This window comes from Chamaea fasciata, unplaced genomic scaffold (genome assembly GCF_029207755.1).
Source record: "Chamaea fasciata isolate MVZ Bird 193981 ecotype frontalis unplaced genomic scaffold, bChaFas1.0.hap1 SCAF_15, whole genome shotgun sequence".
Classification (NCBI taxonomy): Eukaryota; Metazoa; Chordata; class Aves; order Passeriformes; family Sylviidae; genus Chamaea; species Chamaea fasciata.
This window is the reverse complement of record NW_027094100.1, coordinates 10,175,809-10,189,911: the sequence shown is the minus strand read 5'-3', so window position 1 is coordinate 10,189,911 and position 14,103 is coordinate 10,175,809. Positions and strand designations below refer to the sequence as shown.

The 14,103-nt window shown below is 45.4% G+C and overlaps 1 protein-coding gene across 1 annotated transcript in view; it reads left to right on the top strand.

Moving 5' to 3' along the window:
- Positions 1-14,103, top strand: part of GLRA1 (glycine receptor alpha 1) — a 37,257-nt gene that overhangs the window by 16,816 nt on the left and 6,338 nt on the right. Inside the window, exons 3-4 of the mRNA XM_066196976.1 lie at positions 2,691-2,758; positions 11,150-11,373. Coding sequence (XP_066053073.1) covers positions 2,691-2,758; positions 11,150-11,373 — 292 coding nt within the window. The remainder of the gene's footprint in view (positions 1-2,690; positions 2,759-11,149; positions 11,374-14,103) is intronic.

Below are 14,103 nucleotides of genomic sequence, written 5' to 3'. Positions count from 1 at the left end.
TGCAGTAACTCATAAGGACGTTTTAATTGCTTAGATCTAAATGCAAATAATACCGAAGATCCATATCAGATTGATTTTTGGGGAGGGGAAGATTAACAAAAAGAAGATTGCAGCTTTTCTGTAAATGCTGTAAAGTCTGGACTTAGCTGTGGATTCACATTCTGAGAACAAATAGGTAGTATTTGGGTTTTGATTTAATTTGGAAGATGAAGTTAGGTACTCGAGCAGGGACAGAGAGGAACCTGGCAGGCTTTGGGCAGGGGACCTCTCACCCAGGTTGTGCCCTTATCCCTGCGCTGGAAAACTCCATTCCTCTACAGCTGCATCCCAGCACAGAGGAGGAATATTTCAGTGGCAGGCAGGGAATTTTCTAGAGCCTCTCACAGGCTAAAAAATACCAAAAAAAACCACCAAACCCTGCAGGGAGCTCATGGCTCACCAGACACACTGAGAAGAGCTCAGTGTCTCAACAAGAGCTGGGCTGCCCCAAGGAGCCTCCACATGCACGGGGCCAAACCCACCTACACCCAGCTTAATGTCAGCCCTGGATCAGGGGATCCAAAATATTCCATACCTGTCAGAGTCACAAGGACGTGCAGCCATTCCTTATACTGCCCTTTGGGAGGGGAATCACATGTTCAAAGACCTTTTATGTGGTTGATGAACGGATCCAGAACAGGAAAACAATGCCCCTGAGCTCAGCCAAAGGGATGAAACAAGTACTAAAGCCTGATAGCTGTGTGCTTTGGCTTATGGATAAACTTCTGGGTAAGAGGGGCTGGTGAAGGCAGACGGGGGAAGAAAAGATATAATTTTTGTGTCTGGTAGCTCATCCCGTGCCAATGTTTAACAGTCTGGAGAAAGCTGCACAGACTGAACAGTGTGAGATGCTGCTGAGCTGGCAGTGGCTGTCTGGGGGCTGGTTACACAGCTGCCTGCTCAGACTGCCTGGGACTCACACCAAGAAAACCCCAGCAGAGAACATCACTGCAGGGGACAGGCACAAACTTTCAGAGGAGGCCAAAGCAGGAGAGGAGGAAAGGGAAATGGAGAAAACCAAGCTCCAAATGTTCCTCAGTAATCAGGAAAATCCATTAATTTCCACACAGGAGGAAGTTTGCACTGATTAGAGGCACAAGGCTCTCGTTAAAGCCATTCCTCCCCCCCAGTATTTCATGCTGCAGCAACTGCCTGACTGCAGATGTGACCTTAACAGGAACATCACTCCCCCAGCAGGCTGAGCCACCAGGCAGTGCTTGAAATGCAGACACCATCTCCGACTCCATAAAAAATGGGGGAATAATCTGAAAATCCACGGTCTCCACTTTCACAGATCTTATCTTCCCAGAAGCACCTGCCATGGGGATGATAAGAGATTAAGTCTGGTGTAAAAGGGGACCTTGGTCCCTGGGGCAGTGTCTCTGCTCTCTGCCTGGCTGCCTTTCCCCACCACATCCTGGGCAGTGCCCACAGCAGTCTTTGGCAGCCCCCAGAGCAGAGACCCTTTTTGCTTTAACCCACCACAAAAAAATCCTCTCATTATATGTGGGCAAGTCTCAGGCTTGCCAGGTATGTCCTGGTTCCAAAATATTTCCCAGCTTTTTGCTTTGTGCTGAACTGCAGCTCTTGGCATCTCCCTGTGCATAAATGCAGCATTTCCACCTCACATTTTCCAGGCAGTGATGTAAAACACTTCCAGTCACGCCTTTGGGCATCAGTACCACAAGGACAGACTGACCCCCATGCCCCCAAACCACAATCTTTTCATCCCTTAACCCTCACTCCTTTCCTTTGGTGACCCCTAAACTCCAGTATGAGCAGGGTGAGCAAAGCTTTGGTCTGAAAGCAAATCAAGCCCAGGAGAGGCACAGCCCAGAGACCAAGATTACCTTCTGTCCAAACAGGACAGCCAGAGAATTCCTGCTGGCAGAGCCCTGAATTCTCCTTCCCACCTTTGACCCCTAACAGACTGGATCAGGATCATCACCTGGGGTTTGGGGTTTACAGGCAATTCTGCTTGGAAACACCAACAAAAGAAACTCAGGTATTGAAACGTCTATAAAGGAGATCTCAGGGCATTGGAAAGGTCTTTGGGATTTACTCTGCTGAGCAGCCAGGCCCTCCCTGCTGTTTGAGGATGCAGAGGGTCAGCAGGCAGTGTCAGCTCCCCAACACCACCATCATCATGTGGGGTATTTGCTGCTTTAGCCAGCCTGATCCCTACAGCTCACTCTGCTGCACTGCCTTTGTTGGGAGCACATCATGCTAGTCCAGGAACAGTGAGTATTTCACAAGTATAGCTCTAAATAAAAGTCAATTCTCTCTCAGCTCCTTTCTGGGGTAATTTGCTGCCACGTTCAAGGTGAGATTGCCACCCATATAGCCAGGTGAGGATACCTAGAACCTGTCCTGGCTGGCTCTGATCAATTGCTGTTCATCTGAGCAGTTCCCAGCAGAGCTCTATAAACACTCTGCAAACAGGGGAGCAGAGGCAGAGCACCGGCACTGTCTGGTGACAAACTGGTGTCAGAACCAAGATTGGACCTGGTCGGGTCACCCAGGCCTTGCTCCCGTCCTCACCCCTCAGTACTCCATCCCCACAGCAGGGTTTATTTAACTCCACAGAGTGGAAATCCTTTGTTTCAAGAGCACACAGTGAACTGCTGTTCCAATCTGTGTTTGTCATGCAGGCCCACCAGTGAACGTCAGCTGCAACATTTTCATCAACAGCTTCGGTTCGATTGCAGAAACAACTATGGTAAGTAAAAATCACAGCACAGCTGCTCAGCTACTGGCTCAGCCTCACTGCACTCCCAGAAAATGCAGCATCACCCTTCCCCTCGGAGCGGCCAGGGAAAAACAGCGTGCCCAAGATTACTCAAAGTTTGAGGAAATTAATGTTCAACACACAAGACTCATTTCATGTAGCTGAAGATCACACAGTCTCCATCTGCATCTCATAAAAACACTCAAAGGACAAGGGTCAGAAAGAAAAAATAATCTTTTTCTGAAGATTTGCCCAAGGCTCCAAGCTCAGCAACAGTTACAGATACTTTGTGTTTAAGTGGGCATAAATCCAAAATTAATCTGAATCCAAAGAGAAGAGAAATCAGCTGAACCCAAATTCAGCTTGCACCAGGACTTCAGATTGCCAGAGATTAAGAGAATTATTATATTAAAGATCAAGATGATTGTTTTCTTGTAGACATATTTCTGGTAGACAATGAGTTTTAGTAGAAAATCAAAACCAATATTTCTGAGTTCAGGCTCACTTCATACAAAATTACTGAGCATGGCTAAAGGCTGTATCTAATTGGCAAGACACTAGGAGCAGAGGATCACTAGAACAGGAGATAATTGCTCCATCTGAAAACTATTAAAGATTGGTTGTGACATAACCAGTGAACAGCAAAGGAAAACTCTGGAGGTACTGTGCCTTACTGCTGTGCTAATTAAAGATAATCCAGAAATATGGTGTTTAATTACCCTCTGGTAATTCTTTTTCTAGAAAAATGCTGAATGAAGAATGCAAGGCTCCAGCTTCAGGCATTTTGTGCATTCAGGCAGGAAGTTTTAGGTTTTGCATATAGATCACACCCCTTGACTTGAACAAATTACTTGGCATGCACACCACTGTCAGAGGAGAGCCACAGCCACACAGCTCAGGTTATAAGTCTCTTCTGACACTACATCATTCTGCTGGAAATATTTGAGTTGGGACAGTTCAGTTCTGGTAGTGGAGAAGAAAACAAAAGCTGTTATTCTGTCCAAGCACAAAGAAATATATTTTCTGTCTGGTCTGCAGAATTTGTCAGAGCTCACAGGTGAGGAGTGTAGCGTGGATTCGTTGGTATATAAAGCAAAATAGAAAGAACTGCCACCAAAATACATATCTGTTCCTAATTTACTGTTTATTGGTTACCTCACTTGGCATTACAGGCAAGAAAGGCTGTTCCTATACACCAATCCAGAGTGCAAGGGAGCAGGACAAGCCAACAAAGGATCTGTGCAATGTACAGAGCACATTCCATTGACGTGTTTTTCAGTGCATCTGTCCCACACTGCAAGATGCACTGGAGCAGCCAAAGATGCCACATGATCCCTGTAAGCAGGATGCTCCATAAAATTAGCACAGACTAGCACAAGAGAGATTCAGTTCACCTCCAAGCCACGCTGCAGGGACTTGCTATCATCTCCAGATGCCACTCACTTCATAGCCAGTCTTCCATGGAAAAAAAAAAAAAAATCCCCTGGGAGCCCAAGAACACCCTGTGGGCACATTGCTTTGTCTGGAAATACCCGAGGCAGCTCTGACAAGCCAGCCCAGATGTCAGGCTGACGCAGCACCGCACACAGCCTGAGCTAATGCTCCTGTGTGGGAGCAGCAGTTCTGCTTGTAAACACCAACAGCAACTCAAGAAACACAGGTACTGGAACAGCTGAAAAGATCTCAGCCAGCTGGAGAGGTCCCGGGGATTTGTAACCTGAGATTTGCTCTGCAGAGCAGCCAGTCCCTCCCCACTCTTTGAGGATGGAGTAGGACAAACAGGCAGTGTCGGCTCCCCAGCAAAGCTTCTGGGGAGAATAGACTGTCCTACCTTGAAGGGCTCTTGAGAAAAACCTGACCATTTTGAGTTCAAACAAGTGGAACAAGAGGTCAAACATCAGAGGAAGGGGTGGCAGCTTGCAAAATGCAGAGGGGCAAATCAGTGTTTTACTGTAAAGAAAGCCATAGACTATCACTGACCCCTGGGACTGATGATGGCAAAACTCCCCCAGCTGATTCACTGGCCAAAAAGAGAAAGAAAATTATGTTTCAAAGCCCCATTTTAGGCTCTCTAAGCCTGGTCAGGTTCAGGTCTGAGTACTACATCACCTTATATTTCATTACTATGATACTGTTACCTGTAGGAGAAGTCACAGGGGTTTATGGATATCCCACATGCAGTTAGAGAAGGCTTTAAAAAATCTCCTTATACACTCTCCTGATATTTCTTACAGAAAATACCGCTGGTCCCTTCTAAATTTACACTGCCTGAATATCACAAATCAGTGTAAACCACGAGCTCACCATGCAGAGGATTAGAGAAATTAGAGGGTGAGTGCTCACTTGTGGCTTGAGGCCTCATGGAAGGTAGAGAAAGAGGAGAAAATACAGAAAAATAGAAAAAACCACAGGCATTTGATGCAGACAGCTGGGTCCACAAACCTCAAAAGGAAAGAAAATGTGTTTCAGTCCAGAGTGGGCAGAAAGCTGCTATCTGCCCCACAAAGGTTCAAAATGAATGAGGCAAGAAATGAAGATCTGAAAACTGCTGCAAGGTATGGGGAAATTAAAAATAAAATAAAAGGTAAAGTCATCCACTAAACTGAATTCCTAAGGCAGAGCTGATTTAGAGCAAGGGAAGTAACTCCTTTAAGCATCCCGCAGAGCTGGAGACCCAACATAAAAGCCTCTAGTGGTGCACATAATTGATTGGACATTTATGTTGGATCGCAGCTCAGAGCTTGTATCCAGCTTGGAGCTCTAAGGACAAGGGAGGCTGAGTCTGGGAACATATCCCTGTGAGCCCAGCCAGTGCTCCAAAGGGAAGGAGAGGACCAACCCCAACAGCCAGATGAGTGCAGACACTCCTGTCCCAAAGCATCACTGCAGTAGTGCATCCAGCAGCAAGGGATTCCCAAGGACAAGCGCAAGATGCAGCCACTCTCTCCAATTATTTTTACGACAAACACCAAACAAACCCCCAAGCACAAGCTCTTAAATCCCCTTTTGCTGTTCAAAAGCATAAACGACTCCCCAAGCTCCCTACCAGATTGTGAAACCCATAGCAAACAGAGAAATTCCTCATTCCGAATAAACAGGAGTGAAGCCCCTTGGGAACAGGTCTTGGGTTTTAAGTGAATAAACTGCATCAGCTTTGGCTTTTCTTTGGGGCATGAGGCAAGTGATAGGATTATCTGAGCATTCCATTAACAAATTCCCTTCTACAACAGCAAACTTGAAATTAAGTGATGCCCTTGCTCACTTTTCCAGTGGCAGCTGCATTTTCATGGCCTTCCACTGGCTTAGGCAGCTGGGAGCATTTTGTACACAGTGGAAGCATGGGGAGAAGAAGGAATATATTTGTAAATCATCACCCAGCAATGCTAGCAGCTGGACTCAGGATGAGCTTTTCTAGACTCTTCTTTTGAAAAGGACCCACACACAACAAAGAAGAGACTGAAAAAGAAAGAAAAATCACAGAAGAGCCAGGACAGCCTCCCTTAGACACAGTGTAAATATGCAAATTCATTTTTGCTGTTTTCATGCCATAGTTATCTCATCTGAAAAGAGCAAAGCAAATGTGACCTTCCAGCCAGCTGCAGCACAGCCACAACTGGGCTCCCAGCATCTCCTGAGGACAGGAGAAGCTGGAGGCTGCAACTGTCCAAATGTTAAGTGTTTGTTCAGAGACATCTGCACATGAGATTTCCAATGAGAAAACAAAGCATCCTGCAAAACAGACCAAGAAATTCAATCAAGACCCACAAGCCCCAGCAGAGCAGAGATTCTGATGGGGTCACACATTTAATACTGGTCCCACTCGCTCCAAAATCAGAAAAAGATGACAGTTTCAATACACAAAGCCCATAGAAAAGGTTAGGTTTTGAGCAAAATTTCCTGCAGTCAGTCTTTCTTGAACCCAGCCATCAGTCCCACAGAGATGATAAGCACCTAACAAGTCACGCAGCACAAAATGAAAAGGTTTTCACAACAGCCCACAATCTGCTTCCATCTCAGTGTTAGCCAAGCAGGGTTCCAGCTGTCTGTGATTGGAGTTTGTCTGTGCTCTAATGGAGAAGGGAGGGGGAAAAGAAAAAACAATATGAAGAAGCCATGAAATAGGACTGTGCAACTCAAATACAAGGACACAGAACCCCCTCAAGCTGAAAAACAAGACCTCACTACTAAATACTTACATTTGCAATTCTAGATGCTGGATATAACACACATCCCAGCAGCTCTACTGGCTCAGGAAGATATATATAACCCACTTTTTGTAGGAAGACACAGAAAAACTTTCTGCTTTGGTTTCCAGGATAAAAATCCCCACACTTATTAAGCACCAGGGTACTTCTCTCACCCCTCACCAGATGCCTGCCCTTCTCTGATACAGAATTCCTTCCCCTTGCCTGTGGTTTCACACAGACTTCAAATTGGACACTTGGCTATTAACCCCTCCTAGGGCTGCCCCTGGTGTGCTTGGTTTTTTTACAGTCTGTTGTAGTGCTCCTTGGCAAGGCAGTTTGCCTTCAAAATGCTTGTTCGTTCCCATTCTAGAGAATTAACCCAATGCTAATTAAGCCCCTCACGCTCTGCTGCCCAGGTGGGGTCTCAGAATACTCTTCTGAAGAAAATCAGTCTCTACCCCATTTTATCCATCAGCAAAATGTAAATTTATCAAAGGGGAAATCTCTCCCCAAAACTGTTCAGTGCAGAGGCTGCTCTGACAGGACCCCTGAGTCAGGAGGGAAACCTATTGAGTGTCCTGAGAGGTTCCATCCCTTCTGCTCAGCACTGCCTCCAGCCTCCTCTGCTTCCAGCAGATGTCAAGGCTATGAGATCCTGGGAAGGGAAAGTCTCAAATGATCTTCTGTTTCCCTGTCTCCTTGCGAGGTCACTAAGCAGAATTTCATTTCAGCATTATCGAATTGAACTACTTTGATCACTCCAGTTATTCTCTTCCTGCCTTGTGTCGTTTCCCTCTCGGGAGTGAAATGCCTTTGTGCCAAATTGCAAAGCTCCTGAATGCCTTCGCTGCACAGAACTGCTGCTCCCCTCTTCCCAGCCAGTCAGAGGAGCAGGCTGCACAAGATAATCAATGCCTGGATGTGATAGGCACACAAATGAGGAACATGAGGGATAAGAAGGATATGGAGAAAGAGAATTTTTTTTTTTTTTGCCAAGTTTGCAGCCCCAGCCAAACCTTTTTTTTCTTTGCTTGAAAGTTCACATCAGAAATTGGCCAGTGCTGTCCATCATTTAGGAATAACTTCTTGGGGATGCTAATTAAGATCTCCTTTAACAGCATCCAGGAGAAATGCTGCAGATCTCCAGGTAGCCAAGGAATGAGTGTTGCTTGGCTCATCACCTCTAGCCTGACTGCAATGCTGAGGACAAAGCTTTCAGCACAGAGAATCTTCAGCTGGTACAGAGCACTGAAACCCTTCTCATAGTCTGTGCCACAGCACAGACATACCCTGACTGCTGTCCATGCCTTCTGCTGGCTCCTCAGGCAGTGTCATGTCCAGTTTGCAGTCACAGTGCTTGGTTTTACATTTATGTTCAAATAAGGCTGGATACAAGAAACCTAAAACACTGCTCAGAACCTTCAACACTGCAGTGCAATGACATAAGGGCAAGAACACGTAGGAAAACATCATGTTCTCAGTGAGGACCAGGCCAGGACTGTGGATTACTCTCCCTGAGTAGGAAGATCTGCATAAATGCACACACAGAGGTAAAATATTAATGCCCTGAAATGGCAAAGCCAGAGAATTGCATTCAGTGCATGTATCATATTTCTTCATCCTTGCCGTTTTTGTATCACAACATAAGTGCTTTGTTTTCTGTATTCCAAAACAAAAAATATCCCCAGCAAACACTTGTCTCCAAAGGAGGAACACAGAGTAACACAAACCAGAGTCTCTCCCCTCACTGCTGCACATCCCTGGGGTGGAGGTGGTGCAGTTTCTCGCACCACACATTGACCATGTGCCCCTGGACTGCTCTCTACAGGACATGAGGACAGGACACTGTGACTCTAGAGGTGACTTAGGAGGGGCCTTCTCACAGCCTTCCACTGTGAGAAGTTAATTTTCCTTTGGCTCACAAGCATTTAATAAGAAGCCTCCTAATGGTGACAAAGACTATGGCTCTCATTCTGCCTGCGGTCTGTTGTTGTGGTGGCAACATAAACCATCCAACACCTCCTTGTCTCTCTCCTCCCTGTCCTTTTGGGAAGTTTTGGAGCTGAAGCAATGAATTTACTCCATCAACAAAGCCTACCCACAGTAACTCAGGCTATTGTAGGGAATTTGGCTCCATTCCCTCCCCCCTTCTACTACTCCATCAGGCTGAGCACACTTCTGGGCAGCTACCACTGAAGTTTCTTCCAAACATGAGTTTAATTTGTGTTGTACATGACAGAAGTCCCAAACTGGAGCTGACCTGCTAGCATCTCACTTATTTGTCGCTGAATAAGCAAAACAACCTTTTGCTTTCTACCTATTAGGTCAGTGACATTGATTTCCCCTGACTGCAACACACAGAAAAGGGAGAATTGAAAATACACACGTAGTTCTGGGAGCTGCTGCCTGCTGTGGAAAGTGGGAATTCATGGTTCCTTTCCTTTCCCAGGCTTGTGTGATGGGCTGGGCCTGTGCTGAGACCCTGGTTCCCAGCTGTCCCCAGCTATCCACATTTCCTCCAGACACATTATCCTGGGTCGACAGAGATGAATAATTAAGTCAGAGGGATGCACTAGGATTTGTGAAGGTGACACTTGGAATATCAGCAGAAGGAAAGAGTGTTGCAACTCTTTTTTGTGTTCAGTGGTCTGCTCCTTTTAGTGTCAAGTCCGTGGTTCATTTGCTGTTGTCACAATCATTAATGTCATTAGCAGCTTCCGTGCTCCGAGGATGCAGATGGCACCAAGTGGCCTGAAACAGACTCTAGACCATGTGCTTGCCTAGGAATGCCTCATCCAAAACACAATCCTCCCCCAACCCCCCAGTGCCACTGGACACCACGGGAGCCGTGTCCTCCTGGACAAGAGGCTGCAGGTGAGCTCACAGTCAGGGGAGCTCTTGAGGCAGCAGCATCAGAAAGTCTCTCCTATACAGGCAGCAATTCCAGAGCTGTGTGTTCCCCAGATGGACAGAACAGACCAGGTGGCAGAGTGGGAGGGAGCTTCTCACCTGCCTGCAGCAGGTACCAGACACCAGCAAGCACGTCAGACACCCTCCATTAACTGCCTCCTGATGAAAGTCTTCAAAGTACATTTGTGTCAGAAAGGCAGCAAAGAAACCCTTAATCATGAGGACAACTATTCATTTGGGCCTGGGCAGTGGAATTGGTTTATTATATGCTGCTCTTCAGACGCAGTCTGCCTCTATACTTAGAAAATGTCAATTAATTTATGGTTGTGGAGATTTCATCCCTCTCCTGATAGCTGGCACATCCTCTCCCCATTTCAATTTGTTGGCTCACTTTCTTATGTGAAAGTCAGAAGAAAAGGAGCATGCAGATCACCCTGGGAAGCTGTTGGCCAGACAGGGAGAAGGGAAACTGCCCCTAATTTTCAAATAGTGTCTGAACTCAGCCTCAGCAGCCCACCTCAACCTGGGGAACTTAGGGGAGCTGTAAGACTCGTGGTTATGGAGCAAGTATAATTTTGCATAGTGCTGAGGGACTACCTTCAATTAAGGAAAATGGTTATCCCATAAAATCTGTTGCCTTTATGGCATTTTGACATTAGAGAGAGGAACCCAGAGCACTCAGGAATACGAGAGCAGATTTCAAGCGTATCCCTCTCCTGTTCATAAACTCTAACCAAGGGCAGCTGCTCCCATCAGCTCACCTGAGTTATCCTTGTATTAGCAGACACACAGGGAATTTCTTTCATGCACAACCCACCTCACTGTGCATTTTCCTTTCCCAGTGCTGGGGAAACCACAGATAGTCAGAATATGGAATAGTTCAGCTCTGAAAGGAAGTTGATTTCAGTTTCTTTCCCCACTTCAATGTTCCTCTGGAACATCCTCCTGCTGACAGTGGCTGTTCTGACCTCCACCACTGCTCGTTGCCCCTGCAGCCCCAGGGTTCAGACAGAGAGGTCCTGACACAGAGATCCTGACACTTCCCACACAGCTGACAATTGCTGTAACAAGAGGGCTGCAGGGACAGGCAGCTGCTCATTCTATGACATAGCTGCAAGCTGCCAAGCTAAAAATTATTAACAGCTCCTTGAGGAATAAAACCAAAAACACTTGGCATAGCTTGGGAACCGTAGGCCTGGACGTGGTCTGGCTCATTTTAGGGCTGTTTCAGTGTGTGCTCCCTGGCTGTCAGCTCTCTGAGCTCTGACTGTGTGTGTGTGTGCAGGACTACAGGGTGAACATCTTCCTGAGGCAGCAGTGGAATGACCCCCGGCTGGCCTACAACGAGTACCCCGACGACTCCCTGGACCTGGACCCCTCCATGCTGGACTCCATCTGGAAGCCTGACTTGTTCTTTGCCAATGAGAAAGGGGCTCATTTCCATGAGATTACCACGGACAACAAGCTGCTGAGGATCTCCCGCAACGGCAACGTCCTCTACAGTATCAGGTGAGGTGACTCCACCAAGGTGGGGTGTGGGGTTTTTTGCCCTCTTTTCTTCTGTTAGAGCCGGGATTAATGCACAGGAGACGCAGTTTTCTCATGTTTGAGTTGTTTATTAATTCTTATCTACAGCACAGCCCCACAGGTTGTGAGTTCCAGAAATTGGCTCTATCTCTAACTCTTTCCACAGTCATTAATCATCCAATAACGAAACGACACCTATATTATTTATACTTTTAACCCATTAAGTATTTATACTTAATAAATACTTAATATTTACTTAAGTAAATACTTGAAAGTGTTGATACTTTTAACCACCCGAAGTCCGCAATGCAGACCTTTTCACCCAATTAGAAAAAAACACCCAAAACCATGAAAAAGAAGGTGAGAGTTGTAGAACTTAGCCAACGCCCTGAATCCTCCATATTGCCCCATGTATATTACTAAATACTAAAACCTTAAATCCTAAGTTTTCCACCCTGTGATGTCACGCATTTCTATTCAAACTACACACCCATAATCCCAATGCTATCACTCAGTTTCAGAAGCCTGTTCCACAGCCTCGGGTCAAATGCAGTGCTTGCTAGAGGGTCAATGCCTTTTAGCACAGAAAGCCTGAAATTCTCAGTTTCCAGGGTTCCAACAGTGGGGAAGGGCACAGCTGAACCCCCCTGTTCAAGCCTAGACTTTGAGCATGTTGTTGGAGAAGGAAAATTTAGACATTTTTAAGGTGGGAGATCATACAATTAGCAGTGTTGAAGCAATGTGTCTGGAAGGGACCTCTGCTAAAGCATTTTGAGACAGAGGCTTGGTCTGGGATGGAATTTAACTCATTTTTCCTTCTCTCAGTTCAAGGATTTCTGCTCCTTGCTAATAGGTTCCTTAATATGTAAAATTACTTCAGGTATTTTTTGTTAGTACAAGCCAAAAACCAGCTATATGAAAACCAGTAGAAGCTCAGGAACACTCCTGTTTTCAAAGATGCAGCATTTTATGACCAAAAAAACCCAAAATAAAAATCAAGGAAAATGCTAAGTAGAGCCCCATGGCTTTGTCTCAGCCTAGTTTTTCCTAGTTATCCCTTTATTGCTAGATCCAGGAATCCATCAACAAAACTGAACTAATTGCACTGAATTTCCCACAGGAAATCAACCTTAGCCCCCACCTTCACTTCCAATCCCGTTCACACTTTATTTTAAACCAATGAAATTAAGATCAAACTTCACGGGCTTAGACTGCAGAAGTTAATATTGAAGAGTTTTTCATCTCATGTATAATGTAAATTTGCCCATGGAATGCACACCCCGTCTCACACTGCAGCTCCCAGAGGCAGCTGTGGGAAGGAAAAGCAGTGTGGAGCTGTAAAATGGGAGATAAACAGCTTAATGCTGCAAAGTAGATGGCCTTCACCAAACACCAAAGTGCTTCCAGCCCAAGGACCAGCTCCCTGATGGCCAAAACAGTAAGAGAATTGCCACACGTGTTGGCTGAATGGGGAAACCTCACATTTCTTAATTTTAAAAACCGGGCAGGGAGCAAAACTGACAGCAGAAACTTGGTAGTGAGCATGGCACAGAGCCCTGTTCCAGGAGGGTCTGCAGGGGCACAGAGGGGGAATGAAAACCCAGCCCTGGGGTTGCTCTGCCAAACAGCAATGGCTCAGCAGGGAACATGGAAAAACCATCATTTTCAAGGCAAAAACTTGAAAATATTTCAGTTCTTGTTTAAAAAGAACAACTTTCCTATCTCACTTATCTCCAAATGAAAATATAGGTTTCTTTATAAGTACATTTTCCTGTGAAAATTAAGAAGAGGACATTCCTTAAGAAGAGCACACTGTGAATGCAAAGAGTTTCTAGAAGGAGAAATAGTCTTTCCCTTAAAAAAAAAATCATTATAAGGTGCTCTGCCATTTTCTAACTGGTTCTTTGCTACTACTATTTGCAATAATCAAACTCTAGGCAAGGCATTTACAAGAAGGTGGACTTTGTCACATCTCCTGTCCCAACATGCCTCTAAACTCAAGCTGAGAATTTCTAACAACATAAGATTTTAAATTAAAGTATCTTTCCCTCTTGATAAGTTTCTTGTAGGTCTGATGATAGAAAAATTCAATTTCTGTCCCCTGGGTAATTCTGCTATTTCTGCATCAAGGCAAAAAGCTGAAAACCCTAAACACTTCAGGGAACAGCATTTTCAACATTATCAGACCAAATAACTCAAGTCTAACTATCTGGAGCAAATCATTTAGTATCAGCTTGTTGAACCAACTAAACATTTTAAGCATAGATCATGGTACAGAGCAGCACAGCAATATAACGCAGAAAATGCAGCCTGCACCTAGTGGAAAATTGAGACAGAAATAGAGGTCTCAAGGGTTCTGCAGGAATTCAGGAAGATACAGGAGTTCATACTGGCTTAGTACAAGGCATTTTACCTGCAGAAAATCCCACTGAAGTCTTTCTTTCCTCACACACAAACATATGATCTTGATTAAACTTCTTTTTGGTGTTTTTTTTTTTTACAACACAGAAATGTTCTATTCAAAGATTTACGGACAGTGCCAGTCTCTAGAAATGCATCTGGGGGTTCCAGAGGGTGGGCTTGGGCTTTCTGCTGATCCAGCCTGCTGTGAACCTGAGGCAGACAGGAAATCTGAGGCAGCAGAACTGTTTGCTGAGGGAACTCTTTGTTACACAGAGTCTCAAACAGCATTGTAATGAATTACCATCTGCA